At 37.1% G+C, this 20,589-nt stretch overlaps 1 protein-coding gene across 2 annotated transcripts in view; it reads left to right on the top strand.

The window, feature by feature from the left end:
• Positions 1-19,385, top strand: part of AKAIN1 (A kinase (PRKA) anchor inhibitor 1) — a 35,273-nt gene extending 15,888 nt beyond the window's left edge. The window contains exons 1-2 of one of the 2 annotated variants that reach the window (XM_017832956.1): positions 1,759-1,905; positions 17,668-19,385. In XM_017832956.1, the coding sequence (XP_017688445.1) occupies positions 1,890-1,905; positions 17,668-17,855 (204 nt within the window). In that variant the 5' untranslated portion in view covers positions 1,759-1,889 and the 3' untranslated portion in view covers positions 17,856-19,385. Of the gene's footprint in view, positions 1-1,758; positions 1,906-17,667 lie in introns of those variants that run through there. The other variant, XM_017832947.1, reaches the window with a different exon arrangement.
• The last annotated feature ends 1,204 nt before the right edge of the window (positions 19,386-20,589 follow it).

Raw genomic sequence — 20,589 nt, 5'->3', positions numbered from 1 at the left:
ATATAATTTCTTTTGAGGATATATGTAATAGAAATATATCCAATAGATTTTTCTTTTGGGAGAATTGGCTTAGCATCTCTTTTTCATGATGGATGACTCTCCATTGAACAATGGAGATCCACAAATCAAGCATTAGGGGCCACATAACTGATACATCATAAAAATACCAGTGTAAATTTTCTTACAGCCTTTCCAAATTGTATATCAGTTCTGATTTTCTAAAGATTACAAGATATCCTTCACCTTTCTCTTAAGAATGCTAAATAATGCTGACTGCAGTCTTGTCTGTATTTCATATGGGATACTTGTACTAGAAATTGTTCTAATTGAGTTCTTAGGTACCCTATTAGTTCCCAGACTTTAGGTGAATAAGAATAATAATAGATGAAAAAAGGTTAGAATGAAAAATTTTGAAGTAATAATCATAGAGGAAACACCATTTCTGAGCAACTGGAGGTATGTTTATATTTGTAATTTGGTTGCACTCTGAGAGAAATGAAATTAGGTCCCTGAAATACAGGACAGGAGAGAGAAACAAATGGCAATAAAGAAGCTGAAATTGTTAAGAGTAATTAAAGGAGTATCCAGAAATTGGATACTAGAAATGAATGAAAGGCATTTCCAAGGAGAAATTATGTTATACAGTTAAAGAAAAAAAGGAAAAGAAAAGAAAAAATTGGCATCAGATAATTACTTTGACTTTGACAGTGATGCCTTTCTTGAGTTCTTGTTGAAGTATATAGGCAATATTATTTAAACAGGCTAGTGCTTTTCTGTATCTGTATTTTAAGAATAAGGCCTTATTTTGAGGCTTAAACCTCTCCAGGTTTAATTGGAGAATTCTATGTGTGTAAAATGCTTGACTGTGAAAAAGAATGAAATAAGTTTGTGGGTTATGAAATGACCTGTAGGTTATGAAAATGTGGTTGGAAAATGTATTGCATATTGGAAAAATTTACATGCAAACATTCATGCTAATTTTTTTTTTTTTTTCAAATCAACTTTCTCTAATTTGCACTGGTAATAAGTGTTTTTCAAAATTCCTCTTGCAGGGAAGGCTTAAACAGGAGAGTTAATTTTTCTAAATTGTGTCCCATTTGGCTGTTGTTCATCTTACTTCTATAGAAGTTGAGGGTCCACAGGAAATCTAAACATGGGTTTTACAAACAAAAGCAAATTAAATGTGAACCATAGAAGTTGGGGGGAAATTTTAAATTGTCTTCTCCTGCTCTTTGGCCTCATCTTCTCTATTTTATTACTTATTCATTACTTTCTTTACTGTTTGGCCCTGATGTCATATTTTATATGTGAAAATATTCATGTTCCCTCTTAAAGTGCTGCTGTTGGGTACAGCTGGGTTAAGGGGCCTGTGAAATCAGAGTATAAATTCCTCAGCATTTGAACCTTTGGAAAGTAAAACACTGTGACGAAGTTCAGTGTCACTGCAGCCCGTTACCAGGGCTGTTAGCTTGTGGTGAGAGCAGTGTACCCCAAAATGTCAGGCAGCGGGGCTGTTGCCGCGAGGTAATTAGGAGCAATTAGCCGGGCTCCCTGCTGGGCACGTCGCTATTGCTTTTCTCCTCTTTGCCCTTCCCCCTGCTGCCACTGCAGGGCAACGAGTTGTGGCAGTGATGGTTCCCTGAGAGAGTGTGTGTGTGTGTGTGTGTGTGTGTGTGTGTGTGTGTGTCCGTGCGGGCGCCCCGGCCCCCTCCCCGCCCCGCCGCATTGTGGAGGGAGGGACCGCGGCCCGCAGCCGCCTCCGCCGCCGTGCGGGGCCGGGCGCTGTCCGTGGTGCTGAGCCCGGCGGGGACGGGCGCTGTCCGTGGTGCTGAGCCCCCGCAGGCCCGGGAGCTGTCCGAGGTGCTGAGCCGCGCCGCCCGGGCGGTACCATGGTGTTCGCTCCAGGTAAGGACAGCCGCTTCCCGATCCCAACTGGGGAAGCCAGCGGGAAGGGCCCGGCCGTGCCGGAGAACTGATGCGGGGAGGGGGTGGTGGGTGAGCCAGAGCTTCCAGCAGGCAGAGGCAGGTTGGTTCAAAGAAGGTGGCTTAGCTTAGGATGTGTTTGGCTGTGGAGCCGGAGGTTGTGAGGGTCATCCCTGTGGTTCCCATCAGAGAGAGGAGCCTCCTATACAAGTGTGCAGAGGACTGCTTGTCAGACTGTACAAAACGGTCAGGAAGGGGGACGTGGCCTTGGACTGACTGGAGAGTGAGTCCCCCTCGGCATCCACACTGGTGACTGCAGATGAGACAATCTGTGAAACTCATGGAGATATTTTACAAATTTCAATTCCTCCCTGTCCCCCCAAAAAATATTTGAATGGAAGAGAACAGAAAGTTTGTTCGGTCCAATTTTTACTGGAACAAAATTGAAGATTTCAGAAGGAGTGCGTGTCTAATGGGAGACCTCACTCTATAAGGGTGCAGAATCTCTGCTGCATAGTATATATCAGCTAACACATAGAAGAAGGGAAACTACAGAGAATCTGCATTGGATTTCATACATTCTGCTTTGAAGTAGGCAGTTTGTTATTCAGAAAGGAATGAGAGGCCTGGTAGCTCCAGGATATAAATGTGTAGTGAAATGACTTGAAAATAACTTGTTTAAAGGTGTATAACTGTCAGTAAAATAGTGGGTCAGTAGAAAAGGGAAGGTAAAAGCTGCAATTTGACAATGAATAACTATTAAAACCTTTTTTTTTGCAAAGCTAACTGAAGTTTTGTCTTCTTTGAAGTCCTATATCCAGTCTGTGAAGGGGAAAGAACCTTCATTAAAATAAATTATCTTGGGATTAACTTTGCTAGCTCGATAGAGTCTAAGTTTTTTGGAAAAAATCTTTTCAATAATCTGAAGTTCATTTTGTCTCTTTAACTGCCCGGTTGCTGTCTAATTTGATTCGTTCACTTACATTGTGTTCTGAAACTGGGACCAAGTGATTTATATTAATAGAACCAGCCACTGCTTTTTGTAATACACCTTTCAGTATTAGTGGCTCTTTTCTGAACTCCTTTTATCTGTCAGACTGTCACCATTAACTGTACACGTTCTTGAAGTGCACTGTTGGACCAGAATACTGCAGGAAGAGATTACCTCTAAAATAATGAAAATGTGCTTCCCCCCCCGCCAAAGACTGACAGAGAACAAACCCCAAATGTCATTAATAACTGCATGAATTATTATTTTCACAACTGTAATCCATAGACAGAAAAAAAATCTGTCCAAATTGGTTTTGTATAGTCATTCTTCTTCAGTTTGCTTTTACTCAAAGAAAAGCCCATGGTTTCCTTGCAAATGTTGCCATAAAATACATAAGGCAACTCGGTAGGAGTTTGTAAAAGAGATGATAAAGCAATCTCTTATATTCAGACAGAGCAAGCCTGAGTAGATTCCGATTTTTTTAATTGCTTTTTTTTCACTGCAAATCAACCCTGACCTACCATTATTTCTTCTCCAGATATTAAAAAAAAGTAAAAATAATCAGGGCTTTATACATCCTTAGCATCTTCACAGTTCTTAAGGCCATGTAATGTAAGAATATTGTAAATTTACTTAGAAACTGAGTTTCATTTCTTGAGTCAACTTTCTGATTTTATCTCACTGTGATGAACGACCTCATTTTCTGTTCCATTTATTTGTTGAGATGCAAGAGGAGAGGAAGCAAAAGTCCATTTATTTGTTGGGGTGTGAGGGGAGAGGAAGCAGAAGATTTATCAAACTATAAATGTTTGGGGTCAGAATGATAAACATACTTCCAGAATGGAGGTGGAAAGAAGAAAACAAAACAACAACCAAGAGGAGACTTACCAGGTTTATATAGACTTTTAAAAAGGTGGAGCCAACTGACTATTTACTTGAATAGATACTTTCCTGTTAATCTTCAGCTCCTGAAATCTTATAGCTACTGTGTTGAAAAAAACCCACAATAAATCCCCCAAAATAAATGTATAAACAATCCCCCCCAAAGCCTGGATATTGCTGAGCTAGATAGATCAAAATTATTACAAAAAGGGCAGTATTCCATGTTCAAAATTGGACTTTCTGGGTCATTTGAGACAGTGCATTGCTATTTGCAGGTATGTAAAAACGTATTCTTCATATGTGATCTTTCTTCATTCCCACTTAGAATTAAGTCTGTTCCAGAAAAAGAAATAAAAAAAAATACATTTTTCCTTACTTGGTTTAATGTGAGCAGGGCTTCATTACAGTTTTCTTCTATTTGACTAATGTTATGCTGATGTATAGGAAATGCAGTCCAAATTCTTAGATGTTTGGGCATTCATTTTTTTCTAGAGGATTCACATGTTGTGCTGCCCTTACAATGGGGTATGATCCATGTGGTGGAAATGTGCACAAGCTACATATTGCGAGGTTTAACTTCTTTACCTTTCCTAAACTGAACTGCCTTAGGCAGCCTGAGAAGTAGACAAAAATACGTTACTTGTCGTTGGATTTAAGGATGGAAATATGTATGGGACTGCAGTAGAGAAGCATGAAATGTCAAGGTTTTATATTGGATCAAAAAGCAAAGAGAAGTCATCACTGTTGAACTGGCAGGTTTTCTTAGGAGATAGATTTTGTTTAGAGGATAGTGTATTCCAGAATTTAAAAAAAATAATCGATGCCAAATTAGCCTATAAAATATTGATAACTCTAAATAATTCCAGAGATTAAATATCTGTCCTTGTGAGGTAGGAAATTTAGAGGTATTAAAACAGTTATTTGTTCTAAAGCATTAGCAAAAATTACAGAATGCAGCAAGCTTTCTTCTGATAGCACATAATTAGGTTACAAAGGTGTGATCTTCCAATATTGGCATTTATCAAATTTAACAATAATTTTAAATGTTACTAATCAAACTAATTTGCAGACTTTAGTTACTCTTCCAAAAATTACCTTCGGCATATTCCATGTTTATTATCAACCTTAAGATGTCTTTTTTCAGTGCAAACATAAAAATAATACTCTTTACTTCCCATTTGCCTGAACAAGCACAGTACAAAGGTGTTTTTCATGCTCCAGTGATTTTCTCTGATGCCATTTTGCACGAGTCGCTCAAATGCTTATGTCTTAGGCCTTTGCCCTTATGTGTGTGTACTGATATAGCACAGCCATGGCCTGCATTTTCAAAATTAACTTGGGAGTAAAGTTAGAAACCTGTTAAGGACATCTGAGCTTCCTAATGGGTTTTCTAAGCAGATCTCACCAGAGTATAATTTCAGTGATTATTTTAGTCTATTTTGAGAATTTTACTCTTCTCTAATTCTGTAAAACCATAAATAAAATAACCAAATTATAAAATCTCATCATTGCAGGCCATCACTCTTTCATCTAGTACAAAGCTGTATTTGGTTGAATAGGTTTGGGGTTTTTCGGCTAAATAATGTATCCTGGAAAGGAGTCAGTTTTGATCTGAATCCTTCAAGAAAGATTGGAATATTTACACTGACAGCTTGTTTCAGTTCAGAATACTCCCTTCCTATAAGCTTGTACCTGCTTTGAATTGTGAGATTTCAACTTTTAGGTGAATCTTGTTATTTATCAGTGTAATTTGAAGAATTTCTTTTACCTGGCATTTTCTCAATAACTAGAAACTCATGTGCTTTACTTATGATCCTGCAATCTAAAAAGGAGAATGAGATAGAACTAATTTTTGTATCAATATCTTTATGTAAAAAAGAAAAAAGTGTGAACACAAAGTTTAAAGATAGACATTAGAGAAGTCAGAATATTCAATGCTCAGCGCCTTTTTCATGCAACAGCAACACCAGTAGCTTTTCAACTAGCTTTTCAGCAGCACAGCTGTTCTTAACACTTTTAAGCTAGGAGCACTATAGCAGACTTGCATAATGACACAAGATCAGAAGCGTATCCTGTACCAAACATTTTAGGAATCTCATTAAACTGCGATTGAAGACGTAGCAGCTGCACACTGAAACAGATGTGCTTACTGGTCTCAATAGTCCTTATCTCCTCTGATGGAAAAGCTGGGATAGCAGCAACCTGTTGTACTGTGGAAAGTGAAGACATGAAATTTCTTGATAGACTTTTTCTTTTTTTGATTATAGAATTACAGGTACTATGGAGATCCCTGTCCAAAATGCCCAGATCAAGACGGTATGGAGGGACATGTTAATGAATGCAAAAATTGCTACCAATAACGAGGTTTTTTTGAAGGTAACCTGTTTGTGCGGAGTGTGGTATTATGTCCGTTAATGAAGTGTCTTTTATCCATGAGAACAAGGCAGGACGCAGTCCTTGTCCCCATTAACTGCTGTGCTGTGTTCTGGTACTGCTCTGATTTCTGTAGCCCCCACAAAAAAAATCCCTAATAAGACAGAAGAGTATTTATATGTGGGATTCTTACTCATTAGCTTACTGCTGACAAAGTTCATGTGATGGACATGAATCAGAAGCTACAGACAAGACTATTTGCAGGGCCTCAGGCAGTCTCATATGTTTTTCTTGTCCAGAATTTGTGATGGCTGGTAGTGAGTGTAGGACCAGTTGCTGGCCGAAAGTATCTAAATGCATTTACAGCTAAGAGCTCTCAACAGTAGTTTGAAGTGTTTGCCACCTGGTAGGAAGAAATCATATAAGAGGAAATTTCTTATTTTTTTTTGCTGAGGAAAAATTGTTTCTTATGCTGCCCTCTCCCCAATGACACATTGATCTTTCCCCTGCTGTGAAACTCCACTAGCAGATCTCATCAGTGAAGTGAAAGAAAGTTTGTTTATAGATATTCAGAAATGTGGTGAAATTATCAAGCTTAAAAAATAGTCAACAGTTCTAGGTGCAATCTTTCTTTAAAGTATGAATCAATATAGTCTTAAAAACTGGCACAGAATGTACTTTTTAAAATTATTTTTAACAGAACAGAAGGCTTAAACAACTGAGGCTGGCACCTTTCACTTCCATATCACTGGGTTGAATCCTATTCAGGTTAACAGTGAGAAGAATTCTGGTTTCACAGTGGCAGTGTAGTGACCTATATTGAAGGAGTTGTTCGTAGTTGGGGGATGGTGGTAATAAGTGATACAGTCATTATTAACATCCTTATTGGCACTGCTTACTGAGCAGGAAAGTCAAACAGTCAATGTAGAAAAGGAACGAGTTACACTGACCTCTAAAGTTTATCCCTCCAAGTCATTATTCTTCTAGATGAATTGTTCTCTTGTACTTGTAATAGACATAAATAATAAGATTCCGGTCTTATAAGCTTTATCATGATAATGGAAATAAATGCACTTACTGTAAAATACAGTGAAAGGTAGATTTATTCCTATACCTTCAATCTTTTCTATTAAATGTTTTATTAAGGACATAATCCATTCTATTAAGTTTACAAATACTAGGTTAAGCAAAAATTATTTGCAAGCGATGTATTTATAATTTCTTTGTAGGCTTTCTGAAATTTTCTGACTACTAGTTACCCATTTGTATTGCACTCTTTAAATAATAACTTGAAAGGTCCTACTGAATTTCAGTGATTGTCAATTGGAGAAGAGTCTTTACTGGTGTCAGCAGCAATTAAAGGCTGACCTAAACAGTCATAAAATGTTTCAGGTTCCTCTAGAATGCCTTGCCAGGGAAGTCAGGGCAGGTGAGCTCTGTGCTGCTGTTGTCTGCTCCTGTAAATGCCTGTAGTAGTGTTATCAGAAGATACTGTCTTCCTTCTTCAAGAGAATTTGAAATTTTCTACCTGAAGAAGTAAATTGAGCCATGTACTACTCAGCTGTTTCTCTAACGGTAAGGCAAATATAATCTCCTGTGAATTACTTGCATTTGCTTCACTTTGTAGTATGCATATTTGATACAATGACACTGTATTTTCTGTCTTTCGGCAATGAATCTATTCACAGTTTATCAGTATGGAGGGGTTGCATGTCCAGTACTACTTTTATTAAATACTCGCAGATTGACATTGCGTTTTATCTTGAGGTAATAGTTCCTTAATAGAGCAGGAAATATTTCTCTGGGAAGACAGAGAATTAGTTGCAACGGTGGAAAAGAGCCTGTTGTAAGAACAGATTCTGTCAAGATTACAGCTATGAAAAAAAAATAAAAGGTTTTACTCTTTCAAGGTGCCTTTTAGGTTTATATAATCTTTGATTCGCTTTCTCTTGTGACTTTGTGTATATGCATACTATATATATATATATATATATATGTATATAAAATCTCAGCCTCAATTGCTAATAGCCATGTTAACAGCTTTGGTACTCCAGTCAAATTCCAAAATAAGCAGGAAAGTTGCAAATTTAGCTTTTTTCCTAGGGTTTTTGTTGTGGGTTGTGGGGTTTTTTTGTTTGTTCTTTTTTTTTTTTTTTTAAGCTAGAGAAGGGCTCTGTATCAGCTGAGGTTTAGCTAGACAATTTCTTATTCTGAGTAATCTGGTATAAACTGAAGCACATCTAAAATGTAGCAGGTTGTTTTCACTGGTTTGCTGGCTTTTGACAGGTTACATAAACTCTTCACAATTTTCTTCTTTAAAAAAATCAGGTTCAGATATAGCAAATTTTAATTAACCTGTACATACATCTTTAAGACCAAAACCCACAAAAGATTGCAGAAATATGAATACAACAGCTAGCAAAATAAACCTTTAGTAGTGGAATACGCCTCCATTGAAAACTTCCCCTTTACTTATGCTATGCAGTGTTGGATACAAAAGTCTTCTAACACAAAAGCTAAGTATTTCAGTGGGGGTTTGTGGAAGTCCACCAATGAACTTTTTGGTACAGATTCAGAAGACCTACATAAATGTTATTTAGCTTTCCATTCTTAATGTTTTCTTTCTTTGTGTAGGAATTTCTGAGCACCTGAACAGTAGAAAATAGAAGGCAGAGAGAGTTAGATCATGAGTGGTGTCCCTCAGGGCTCTGTCTTGGGACTGGTGCTCTTCAGTACCTTCATCAATGACACAGACAGTGGGATTGAGTGCACCCTCTGCAAGTTTACAGATGACATGAAGCTGAGCAGTGCAGTTGGCACAACAGAAGAATGGAATGCCATCCAGGGGGATCTGGGCAAACTTGAGAGGTAGACCCACAAGAACCTCTTGAAATTCAGCAAGTCCAAGTGCAAGGTCCTGCACCTGCAGATCAGGGCAATCAGACATGAGCATGGACTGGGAGAAGAGCTGGGAGAGCAGCCTTGCCGAGAAGGACTTGGTGGTGCTGGGATGAAAGGCTGGACATGAGCCAGCAGTGTGTGGCCAGCAGATCAAGGGAGGGGATTCTCGCTCTCTACTCTGCTCTGCTGAGAACCCACCTGGAGTGCTGCCTCCAGTGCTGGAGTTCTCTGCAAAAGAAGGGCATGCACCTGTTATAGCAGAGAAGGGCAGCAAAGATGATCAGAGGACTGAAATACCTCTCCTGTGAAGACAGGCTGATAGAGTTTGTGTTGTTCAACCTGGAGAAGACTTCGTGGAGTTTTCCAGTTCATAAATGGAACTTATAAAAAAAGGGAGAGTGACTTTTTATGTGGACAGATAGTGATAAGACGAGGAACAGTTTTAAACTGAAGGAGGGGAGACTTAGATTAGACATTACAAAGAAATTCTTCACTGTGAGGATGGAGAGGCACTGGAAGAGGTTGTCCAGAGAAGTTGTGGATGCTCCTTGGCAGGGAGTTTGGATCCTTAAAGTCACTTCTGACCCAAACTACTCTACAATTCTGTTATAGGTCACCTGTTTCTGTGCTGTTGGACCTCTCCCTCCATGGAAGAATCACAGGTTTTGATATAGAGAGGTTTCTTATTTCAATATTTGAAATGGATTCCCTAAAGAAATAGGAAAATTGTACAGATGGAGAGAATATAAATTTTTCATAAACTTTGAATTAGCTGGTCCTAGATGCTCTTTAGGAAGTATCTTATTTTTGATACACTGAACTCTAGCCTAGGAGCTAAAAGCTCTGATAAATTATTGTTAGTTTACAGTATTGGAATGAGAAATTTTCCTTCTGGGATCAAAATCTAAGTATCACATTTATGTGTTTGGGTGTGGCAGAATTGTCTGTGACCAACTCTTTGAACTACATTCAGTCTCAAAGCTGAAAAGACACAGTCCTTAAGGAGTGAATTTATTGCTATGTGTGAAGAAAATATATGGATTGAAGTGTTTAATCTGGTTTTAGTTAATATTATTAGTTTATGGCAAGAAACCTTACTAAAATACGTTGAAAAAATGCTTAGGAATAGATAATGTATCTATAGATCTCAAGCTCTAAGAAAAAACAACTTTGGAAGCTTCATTTTGGCTGGCATATTTCAAATAGTATTAAATAAATTGCTGGAGTCTCCAAAAAGACAATTTCCATATAGCAAACCAAAGAGGTTTCCTGATATTTTCTTCTTTTAAGAAACTGAAAAATTCAGTGGGGAAAATAATTACAGAAACTCAATTGAGATATAGGTAGTGGCTGGATAAAAAGAAATAGTAAAGTATTACTCTGGAGATATTATTATGTCCTTTGCAACAGTTTATCTGTATTTCTGCTCTTATATTTTATTTTGAAGAAAAAAGTAGTCTGTGCTGGCCCCCTTCTTGGGGGAAGTTCTTCTTCCATACTTGTTTTGCAGCAGGAATTAGGGAGTGATGTTAGGGCAAAAAATAAAACTGAACCTAACCGTGAATTTTCTAGTGAAAGTGAGTGTTACAATCCCCTGCACAGAGTGATTAGGGTATTGGAAAAACTCAATGATCCTACATTAAAACACTTCTAGCTGTTCTGATATGTTCAGTGTCCTCCCTTCTTCCTCAAGGAATTGCAGTGACTGAGTAATGCTTTCCAATACTTGACAACTATTAGTCAGGACCTCACCAGGCTGCATTTTAGAGCATGAGAAATGGTACTGGACACAATTAACTCTAATGCAGTTAAGAATGCATTTATTATTTATTTTTTTAAAATATTAAATTTACAACTTCCTTGTAGGATCATTTCATGAGGTCTCTGAACTGGCATCATTAATAAAATTGAGACAAATTGGGTCTCTAATCCTGTGAACAGCTCAGTGGCTCTCATGCATAAAGTTGGTTTGTGCACATGTGTTGGAAAGCCTTCAGCCCTGGCTGTTTGCCGTGTTCATTCAGTCTGGATATAATTAAACTGACTCATCAACATTTCCTGATTATGGATGCTGTGTAGCCTCATACTTCATATCTCTTCTTCAAATTAGGCGTTTTGTTCTGAAGTCCTAACTCCAACCTCTAAAGCAAAACAAAGAAGGAGATTTTTTTAACCATTTTAATTCACAGATTACGAAATATTCACCAGAAGAGGCTCACCTGGAAATTCTATGCTGTGGTCAACAAGATGGAGATATGTAACTGCCTAATGCCACAGGGAAGTTAAAGAAATTAACTTGGTTTCTTGTAGAAGAATATCAATATTGATGCAAAGAATGTTAGTGTTAATTATTGCAACATACACGTGTATATTATGTTATTACAAACTTGCCTGGTTCTGAAAGTTTTTAAATATGTAGAGCTTATAAAAACAATTTAAGTAATAACACGCAACTTTTTTCCATAAATACAGCTCCCATTCATCCACACTGGACCATTTGATGAATTCTAATCATCATGGTCTTGTTTATTTATACTGTCATTTCCTTTAAAAATTCATCAGTACTCTCAGTTGGATTATAAAAATTACAGTAGTAATTTTCAATAGAATTGAAATGGATTTTCCAGAGATCAGCATTTATGTTGAATTATTATTTTTTATTAATAATGGAAAAAAATTAATTCTAATGTTGCAGAGCTGTGGAAAATAGTATAATGGTTAACTATTGCAATCCAAAGCAATATATTGATAAAACTAATAGTCAATTTTTCGGTTAAAGGCTATACCTGCATAATCTCATGTAAAAATGAAGAAAAAAATATTTACTTCTTGACTCTTTCAGCTTCAAGATTCCTGCATAAATTAAAATTGTAGCTAGCAGGAGAAAACATTTTGGATATTTCTGAGTTCTAAATTGATCAGAAGTTTGCTTAGAGGAATGTGATTTTTATTCTTAGTTTTAGATGTGGTTAAGCTCAAAGCTGTTTACACAAACAAAAAATTCTCATTTCCAGAAGACTGATGTTGGTGGTATTCATTTGCTGGAATTAAACTGCATTTGTTATTCCTGTGAAGCAGAACATAAACTTCTGACCTCTGATGCATAGCCCTTGAGATTCAAGGGCTATGCCCCCTTCAAGGGCTATGGAACCTGTCACATAAGCTAAGCTGCTCTCTTCAAATGCAATGTTTGTATTGTTCCTCAAGACAGAATGAGATGTAACCTTCAAGAAGACATGATGAGCTGCATAAATGTCACAAACTTTGAGGAAAGGTGAATTAAAATTAAAGACATTATTTTTCTCCTTGGAAAATTAGTAACCTCATACAGGCGAAGAAGCAAAAGGGATAATTGAGGGACAGTAGAAGTTTCCTGAGACTGAATGTACATTCATGGTCATGCATGCTCATGCATAACTAATGTCTTCTCAAAAAGTATGGGATAAATTATTTCTATTCTGTGTTCTCCAAGAGTGGAAAGTTTCTTTCTACCACAGTTCATTCACCATTTAGTTTCTGCTCTCTTTGCACGTCAGAAATGTTGCTTCTGTTTCCTTCTAGATCACCTATTGTGCACCCCACAGTTTATTGCCAGCATTACTGGATCTGGGATGAACTTGCATCTTTGCAAGGTCATGCCTGTGGTAGTTCAGTTTCATGATAATATTCCAAACAATCCTATGACAAGATACAGTAGAGAACTTAGATGCTGATTCAAACAAATTACCTGTTGTTGAGTGTTATTTAGTAGGAGTGTTTATAAGGCATAATAAATTTGTAGCAAGCTGAAAGGGAAAAGCCACAGGGGATATCAACAGAAAGTGTACTTTGATTGTGGGCTGGAAAGAAAATGACTTGGGATGCTTTGAAGAAAGTGAACTGTATAAATGAGAAAAGGCTCATGTGCAACCAGAGTGAAGTTCTGCCAAAAGTTTTTTCTCTGTACCTATTTTTTTCTATGTATACCTTTCTGTGGGTATTCCATAGTCTAGAAACATCACAGAGCATGCAAATTCTCCCACACTAGATGTTTTTGAACTTAAACTAATATTAGTTCTATTAATTGAAATGAATACTTGGAATTTAATTCAAATACTTTTATTCTTTTTCCAAACTGCTAGCATGTTTTCCTTTTTGGGGAACATCCTCAAGCAAGCTAAGGGAATTTCAAGGCACTGATCTATGGGACTAGTTTTAGCTGAAAGTGGAATATGTGACTGATTCCTGCAGCCAGTCCAAGATTTTGAGGGTTTTTTGGATCCCTCAAACTAAACTTTAGATTGCAGAACCAGACCAGAGTTTGAAAGTTAATTTTCATCTTCTGTGTTTGTTGGCATAAAATTTACCAAGTGAAAGATAAGGTAATAAAAACATGCTAAAGACACTTTGTCAGGTGTTAATGATAAATTACTGCTTTGCATTTAACATCACTTAACCTGGATATTTCAGTTCTCTATTTACATAATTGAGGTGCTGGGTTCCTGTGTGTCAGGTGAGCATCTAAAGATAGAGAGTAAGTAGAAAAGATTTTCTGATATCAATAGAAAAAAAAGTAGTCTTTAGACAAGGATAATTAGTAGACAGAATGCTGCTTCTGATATCCTTCAAATTTTCCCCAGCAGTTACTTCAAGTGACCTATTTGTCATAGAATTTTAACTTAACTAGTTATTCTTCAAATTTAAAAAAATATAGATAAAAATTCATTGTATGTTATCACCCCAATAACTCTTATTTTGATTACCAAAACACCAAATACTTGGACAGCAGGAGTGACATGTGTTTCACCTGATTGAAAAGACAGTTCTTAAAATGCCTGATTAATTTTATAGGCAGTCAAATTTCTGCTTTGATGTCCACAGCAGTCTGTATTTCAGCAAGGTGAAGGTAGATATGTTCCAGCTCAGCCTCTTTGGGATTCTTGCATGAGTCATCTCTGCTTTCCTTAGTCAATTCCTTTCTTCTTCCTCAGAGTAGGTCCAGCATATCAATAAATAAATGAGCTTCTCAGAAACAGCTAGCTAAGTGATTTCCTTGAAATGAGCAATTGGAAGAAGAGAATGTAGTGGGAATGCTCTTCAAGACACGGCTGTTTACTCCTTCAGGAAGTGGAAAAAAGGCAGCCTAACCAGCTAGACTCACAGGAGTGAAGAAAATTCATGGTGGGAAGGGACCTCTGGAGGTCATCTTGTCCAACTCCTGCTCAAGTAGGGTAATATAGAACCATTTTCCCAGCATCATGTCCACATGGGCCAGCTGTAATTAATAACGCACACCCAGGGGAACTGCTTAACATGTCTGGATTCTGGTTGGCAGTCCAGCTTCTGCACATAATAGTCTTGGACCTCTACACAGTGCCAGATATCCCCCTCAAAAATAACTATTATTTTCACTTGCTTTCTAATTTAGATGGTCAGCAGAAGCTGGTCTCATTGGTCACATCACCCCCACTTCAACAGCTTTGGCTCTCTCCATGTCCAAAACCAGTTAGCTGTTATTATCTTAAAGTTACACAAATATAAATTAAATTTGTTTGAGCTGCCTTAATTCCTTTCTGTGCATATCTAAGCCCTCAGAGGCAGGGCAGAAGTAGTCCAGGGGTTTTGGATTCTCTGTTCTTGGTTAGTTCAGCAAATAAAAGAATCATCTAGTAAGTTGCTAATCTAAAGCTGAGCAGGTGAAAACTACATCTCACTTATCTGAGTGGTGCTTTCAGATGGGTTTTACTCCAAAATAAACAACTGAAAAAGATAGAAATTCACTGGAAAACTATCCTTTTTTCAGCTGGGTGTTGCTGTGAATGACCTTCCTCATGTAAAAATATTTAAAATTCAGATTTTGCAGATATTAAGTGGCAAGGGCCAAAGCATCCCTAAGGAAAGAAAACTGAGTCATTTTCAACAGCAATGTACTTAATGACAATATCTTTTCATCAATAAATTCTGGAGGTTTATGGCTTTAGGGGTTGGCAAATTTTTCACTTTACACATAATATCATAGACCATTACAACATACTCATCTGTATTTAGAATTTCATGTTTATCTATGCTTTTGTTAATATATTATCTTCTGAACATCAGCTGAGTTGACTGATCAACTCTGCAAGAAGACTAATTAATTTTTATCACCTTACAATTGTGTAATAAAATTGAGTTCATATTTGAGTAATAAAGAAATATCTATACTTTACTGTTAAGTAACATTGAATTTTATTCAAAAAAACACTGTTTCAAGTGCTAAGGAGTGGGAAAAACTGAATCAGGGAAGCTGATAGTACCAAGAATTCAAGTGATTCCTTTCAGTCAGCTTTTCCAGTTTAAAGCATATTTTCTAAGTTTTCACATTTTTAACCTCTTAATTATAGACAAACTTTGTCATCACAATACAGTTGCAGGATTTCCTTTTAATTATTCAGTTTCAATAGAATTAAACAACATTTTTATTTTGTTTTTAAGCAAAACATGTATAATATGAACATGATAAAAATAAGTATTTGTTTTTAGAGAGAGGTGGGAGATAATGAATTATTCCTTTCTCATTGAGTAAGCTTTGATTGTTTTGCAGCTCATTGTTTTGGGCTCGCAGAACAGTTTGGGTCAGAAAGAACCTTCAAAGATCATCTAGTCCAACCCTTCTGCCGTGGGCGGGGACATCTTTTATTACATCAGGTTGCTCAAAGCCGTGTCCAACCGCATCTTGAATGTGTTCAGGGATGGGGCATCCACAACAGCTCTGGGAAGGCTGTTCCCAGTGTCTCATCATTCTTATCATAAAAAATTTCTTCTTTACCTTCAGTATAAATTTACCATCTTAGTTTAAAACCTTTGCTCCTTGTCCTTTCAGACCTTTTACTTGCCCTGGTAAAAAATCTCCAGTTTTCTTGCAAGTCCCTTTTATGTATTGAAAGGCCATAATAAGGTCTCTCTGGAGTCTTGTCTTCTCCACGCTGAGCAACCCCAGCTTTCACAGCTTGCCTTCATAGGATGGTCATCTAAGCCCTCTGATCATCTTCATGGCCCTCCTCTGGCCATGTTCCAACAGGTCCATGTCTTTACAGTGCTGAGGACCCCAGACCTTGACTACTCCAGAATCTCATGGGAGCAGAGTAGAGGGGTAGAATCACCTCCCTTGCCCTGCTGACCTCTCTTCTTTTATATAGACCACCATAGAACTGGCTTTCTGGGCTGCAAGCAGACATGGCCATCTCATTTCCACTATTTTGTCTACTGCTATCTCGAAGTCCTTCTTCAGAAAGCTGCTCATAATAAATTCAGCACCGATTCATTGTCTGCATTGATGTCACGCATTGCCTTGACCCAGGTGCAGGACCTCAAGCATATCACATCTTAATAGTGTATTCCTTAAGGAAACTAGTGATTCTCCATTTGTTTCTATCTTTATCCTGTTTCTATCTTTTTATCCTGAAAGAACATTGGGAATTTATCACGGTTCCAGATATGGACCTCTCATAAAAGCAACTGACCTTTAATTCACTCTGTTTGATTTCTCTCAGGATGTAATTCTTAATACATGTCATTAAAAAAGACAGTAAAATACACATACTATTTAATTAAATGCTTGACCATATCAGTCATTTAAGAAAGAACTGAGATCAGTGCCTTTAAAACCTTTAAAATTAAATCTAGTGATGTAAATAAGCACCTAGGCTAAGAATTTCAATTGGCAACTGAGTTCCTAAATGCCAATAGGTGTAAATCACCTTAATTCAGAATATATATTTTTTAATCAAGATAATTTTGAATGTTATGGAGCACTTTTTATTGTCTGAATTGTCATTTGTGTTAGGAATCAAAACACTCTTAAAGAGAAACCTCTTAACATAAACTATTCTTCTTCATTACCAAATGTCAGTAGTCACACTACATTACTTTTTTGTTCTCCAGATTAAACTTTCTGGCAAAACAAGGAAGTTTCACATAAGAAATATGTATTTGTCAGGTTGCTATAGAAAGTGTTTTCTGTTTTACGTATAGCAATCTGAGCTTTTTTTAATGTTGTGCAGATATCTTTGAAAACCTAGCTAAGGATTAATAAACTGCACTTAACAAAATTTTGTACGTTGAAGTCAGTTAGAATTTGATGGATGAGGGCTTTTAATCTGAAGTAATAGTAAACAGAAATGTTAATGAAACAGATTTTTTTCTGTAAGGTGGTGTAGTACATGTCAGGCTTGCAAATTGAAATCCAGTTCCCTGTCCAGAAACACAGCTCAAGTCAAAAAGGATGTGATTAACAGCTGGATGAGAAAACCCTCATTTCCTGTCTTACTGCAAAATGTATCTGTGCTTTTTTCAGCTGTGAAGTTGCAGCTGTCCCCAGAGCTGGGGTGTGGGTAACTCAGCTGTATGACTCAGTCTCCCCCTTCTTTCAGTCCTGTAGCACTGAGCACACAGGGGCACTTTCTACCCTAATTTGTCTTCTGTATTGGCAGGTTTCTTATGTAATAAACTGTCCCCAGGGACTCTGTGGTTTGGTTGTTTTGTTGGGTATTTTTACTCTTCTCTTTTTCTGTCTTTCATGTTTTCACAGAGTAGTCCCAAGTTCTTAGTTCCTTTTCTTTCTTGTTTGGCTTTGGCAGGTGAGAAGCCAGGGACGGAGCAAGATGAAGTTAAGCTGCAGAACGCCAGCAAGCAGATTGTGCAGACTGCTATCCTCCGAGCAGTGCAGCAAGTTTCCCAGGAGAGCCAGCAAAAGGAGAAGCGAACAAACAGTACAAGCCTCCAGCTAGAAAGAGGAAAACTAACCAAGAAGCATGAAAAGAAGTAAGGGAGCAGATTGGGTTTTTTCAGTCCTCCAGTCTGCAGAGTTTTCAGCCTTCTCTTTAGTATCAGCTGTATTGCCAGTGCAATGCTACTGTTGTAAAGCAAACCAAAGTATTATCACACCTAGACATAGGGTAAAACTGCAATAGTCCTCAGCTGAGAAATATTAAGTGCATTAGATGAATAACTCCATACTTATGCAGTGCCTCTTAACAGAAACAATAACCATAGTTATAAAAGTAGTTTGAAGCACAAACTCTTATGATATGAACTTATTCTCAAAAGCTTGTTGTCAGAGCACTTTCATGTTAAGTTCTGCGTGCAACATTTATGTCAGTTCAGCTGGATGGACTCTTCTTTGAGCGAATGGGTTCACTGAAGTTGTCTTTACCGAAGAATTAGTTTACTGTCAAGTATAGCAGAATGATTTCAGACTCCCCTGAAGCACGGGTTTGTACTTTGCTTTGATTAGACATGAGCTATGTGAAATGGAGTATAAAGTGGATTTGGCAAGTTCTGTGAGCCAATTTCTTTTTTCATCTTAGAAAAAAAAAGAGCAATCCAGTAAGACTGCAGTAACTGTGATCTATTACTGTGATCATATACCTATGATCTCTGTCTTTTTTTAAGAAAGTTAAAATAAGTACTGAAGTTTTAGTCTACTTATTTGAAATACTTCTATACTTCTGCATAAAAATCACTTGTGCCTCAACTATTCCTTTTAATTTTCTTGATATTGAAAGAAGATAACCTGATGCAATGATAAGGAGTTTGCCAATATATTCTTCAGTTTTGCAGCTTTTCTGGGGCTTGATTTACAAGACTGGAGCGTCTTAAAAAAGGGGTTGAATTTATTAATATCTTGAAGGATGAAAATATACTGTGTCTGAATTCTGTCATGGTAGATATTTCTCACATGCTGTGCGTAAAGTGACTTTATATATTTGCAATTGTAACATAGATTCACCTTAAATAGCATTGCATTAAGCTGGTAATACAGAGCTTACCCTTTAAGTGCTCTATATAGCTGAAGAAATCCATGATGTTTCAGAAAATACAAATTAAATAAATGTTCCCTTCACTTTTATGCTCCCTTTCTGTAATGATGATTGCGCTACTATATGTCTGAAATTAATAACTGTACATTTAATTCTAGAAATGGCTTGTAGCTCTGCTTCAACTGAATTCCTGCAGTAATGCACCTAGAAATACAGAGAAGCAGATGTTCTGCAAACCTGTGAACTATTTTTCTACTCAGCTAGGTGGTTCTCAAAGCGGTTGTGGGTTAAGCAATTGGCTATTACTTACTGTGTCCTGTTGCTTGTGTTAAACAATTTTGGATTCGTCATGGCCAGAGGCTTAGCCATTAATAGCCACATACTGTAATATTAAGTTTTTAAATTTGCTTGGTTTCTTTCTTTTTTTTTTTTTAACTTAACAGCACTGACTCATACAAGATAATAATTTAGCTCAATCTTCTTTCACTTAAAAATTAAAAGAAGAATTCAATATGATTACAGTTGTTTCAAATCATCGAATAATGAAAACTGACTCGGATTCCAAGTACACAGATGGTTCAGTTCTGTAGACACTGTGTGAATGTTTTTAGCCAAGCAAACTGAAAGGTGAAAGTGATTGAGTCTTGAGGCATGTGTGGTTTTGTTTTAATAGTAATTGTTTTACCATTAGCTTTTTCGTCAGTTCACCTTTGGTTGAGAGGTAACTCTTTTCTAAGCACTCTTTGCATCTTTGCTTTCTGAGAGCCTAAGAAAACTGATCATGAGTAAAGGTTCAATTCTGAGTCTGACGGGCAGGCAAGTCCAGTGGATGAGAGAGAGTAAACCTTTTGGAGAGACTCTGTGGTGCAAAACAGTGTTTGCCATGGACTCACCTACAATGCTACAGGAAGGAGAGATATCGAACATATCAATTTCTTTGAAAATATTCTACTCCTTTAATGTTTTTTGTCACTATTAATTTGAAATGTATTTGTGTTGGGGTTTTTTTTTGTATTCCTGGTAATTATGTTAATAATCTTCATATAATTTTAAAACTTGTTTGTATGTCATGTTTTTTTTTAATTAATCATTTTAGAGAAAGAATAATTTCAAAAGCCAGTGAGTCCAGGCTTTTGCCACTGCTTTATGTGACCCTATTCCACTCCTGGTCCCACTCCTCCCACTATACTGTTATACAATATCTCTTTACTGTCCTAGTCCTTTCAGACACACTATTACTCAATCATTTAACACTCATGTCCACCACTGTCAGAATGCTGATGCCATCAGAAGTCTAATATCTTGGAAAACTAAAAATGGTAGGAAGCCTAGCAAAGCCTTGAGGAAGTTTTCTACAGTCTCCTATTGAGGACAAACAAATACTGCATCTTAAATAGTGTAGTTTTCCCTGAGAGCCAAATGATGTGTCTCCAATCTAGAGTATACATCCCTAAGTTAGAGCATGCATTTACTATTTCCTATTGACAACAGATGTTCTGCACACCACTTACATCCAGGATATGCAACTGAGGTTTGTACCACATGTGAGAAAACTGCACAAAAGTAAACTTTACCCTTGGTTCATTATATTCTTACTACATGATGAAAGCAGGTATTTTTTGGTATTATCTTCACTGATAGATTATATTTTCTGGAGAAAATACAGACTTTAGAAATTATTACAGATGTGATGTAGGTCTTTCTACAAATAAAGAAGAATGCCTAAAGAAACTCTTAGTA

The sequence above is a fragment of the Lepidothrix coronata genome, unplaced genomic scaffold (assembly GCF_001604755.1).
Source record: "Lepidothrix coronata isolate B3197 unplaced genomic scaffold, Lepidothrix_coronata-1.0 Scaffold6, whole genome shotgun sequence".
In the NCBI taxonomy this organism is placed as follows: domain Eukaryota; kingdom Metazoa; phylum Chordata; class Aves; order Passeriformes; family Pipridae; genus Lepidothrix; species Lepidothrix coronata.
Note: the sequence above shows the minus strand (reverse complement) of the source record. Positions and strands in the feature narration are given on the sequence as shown.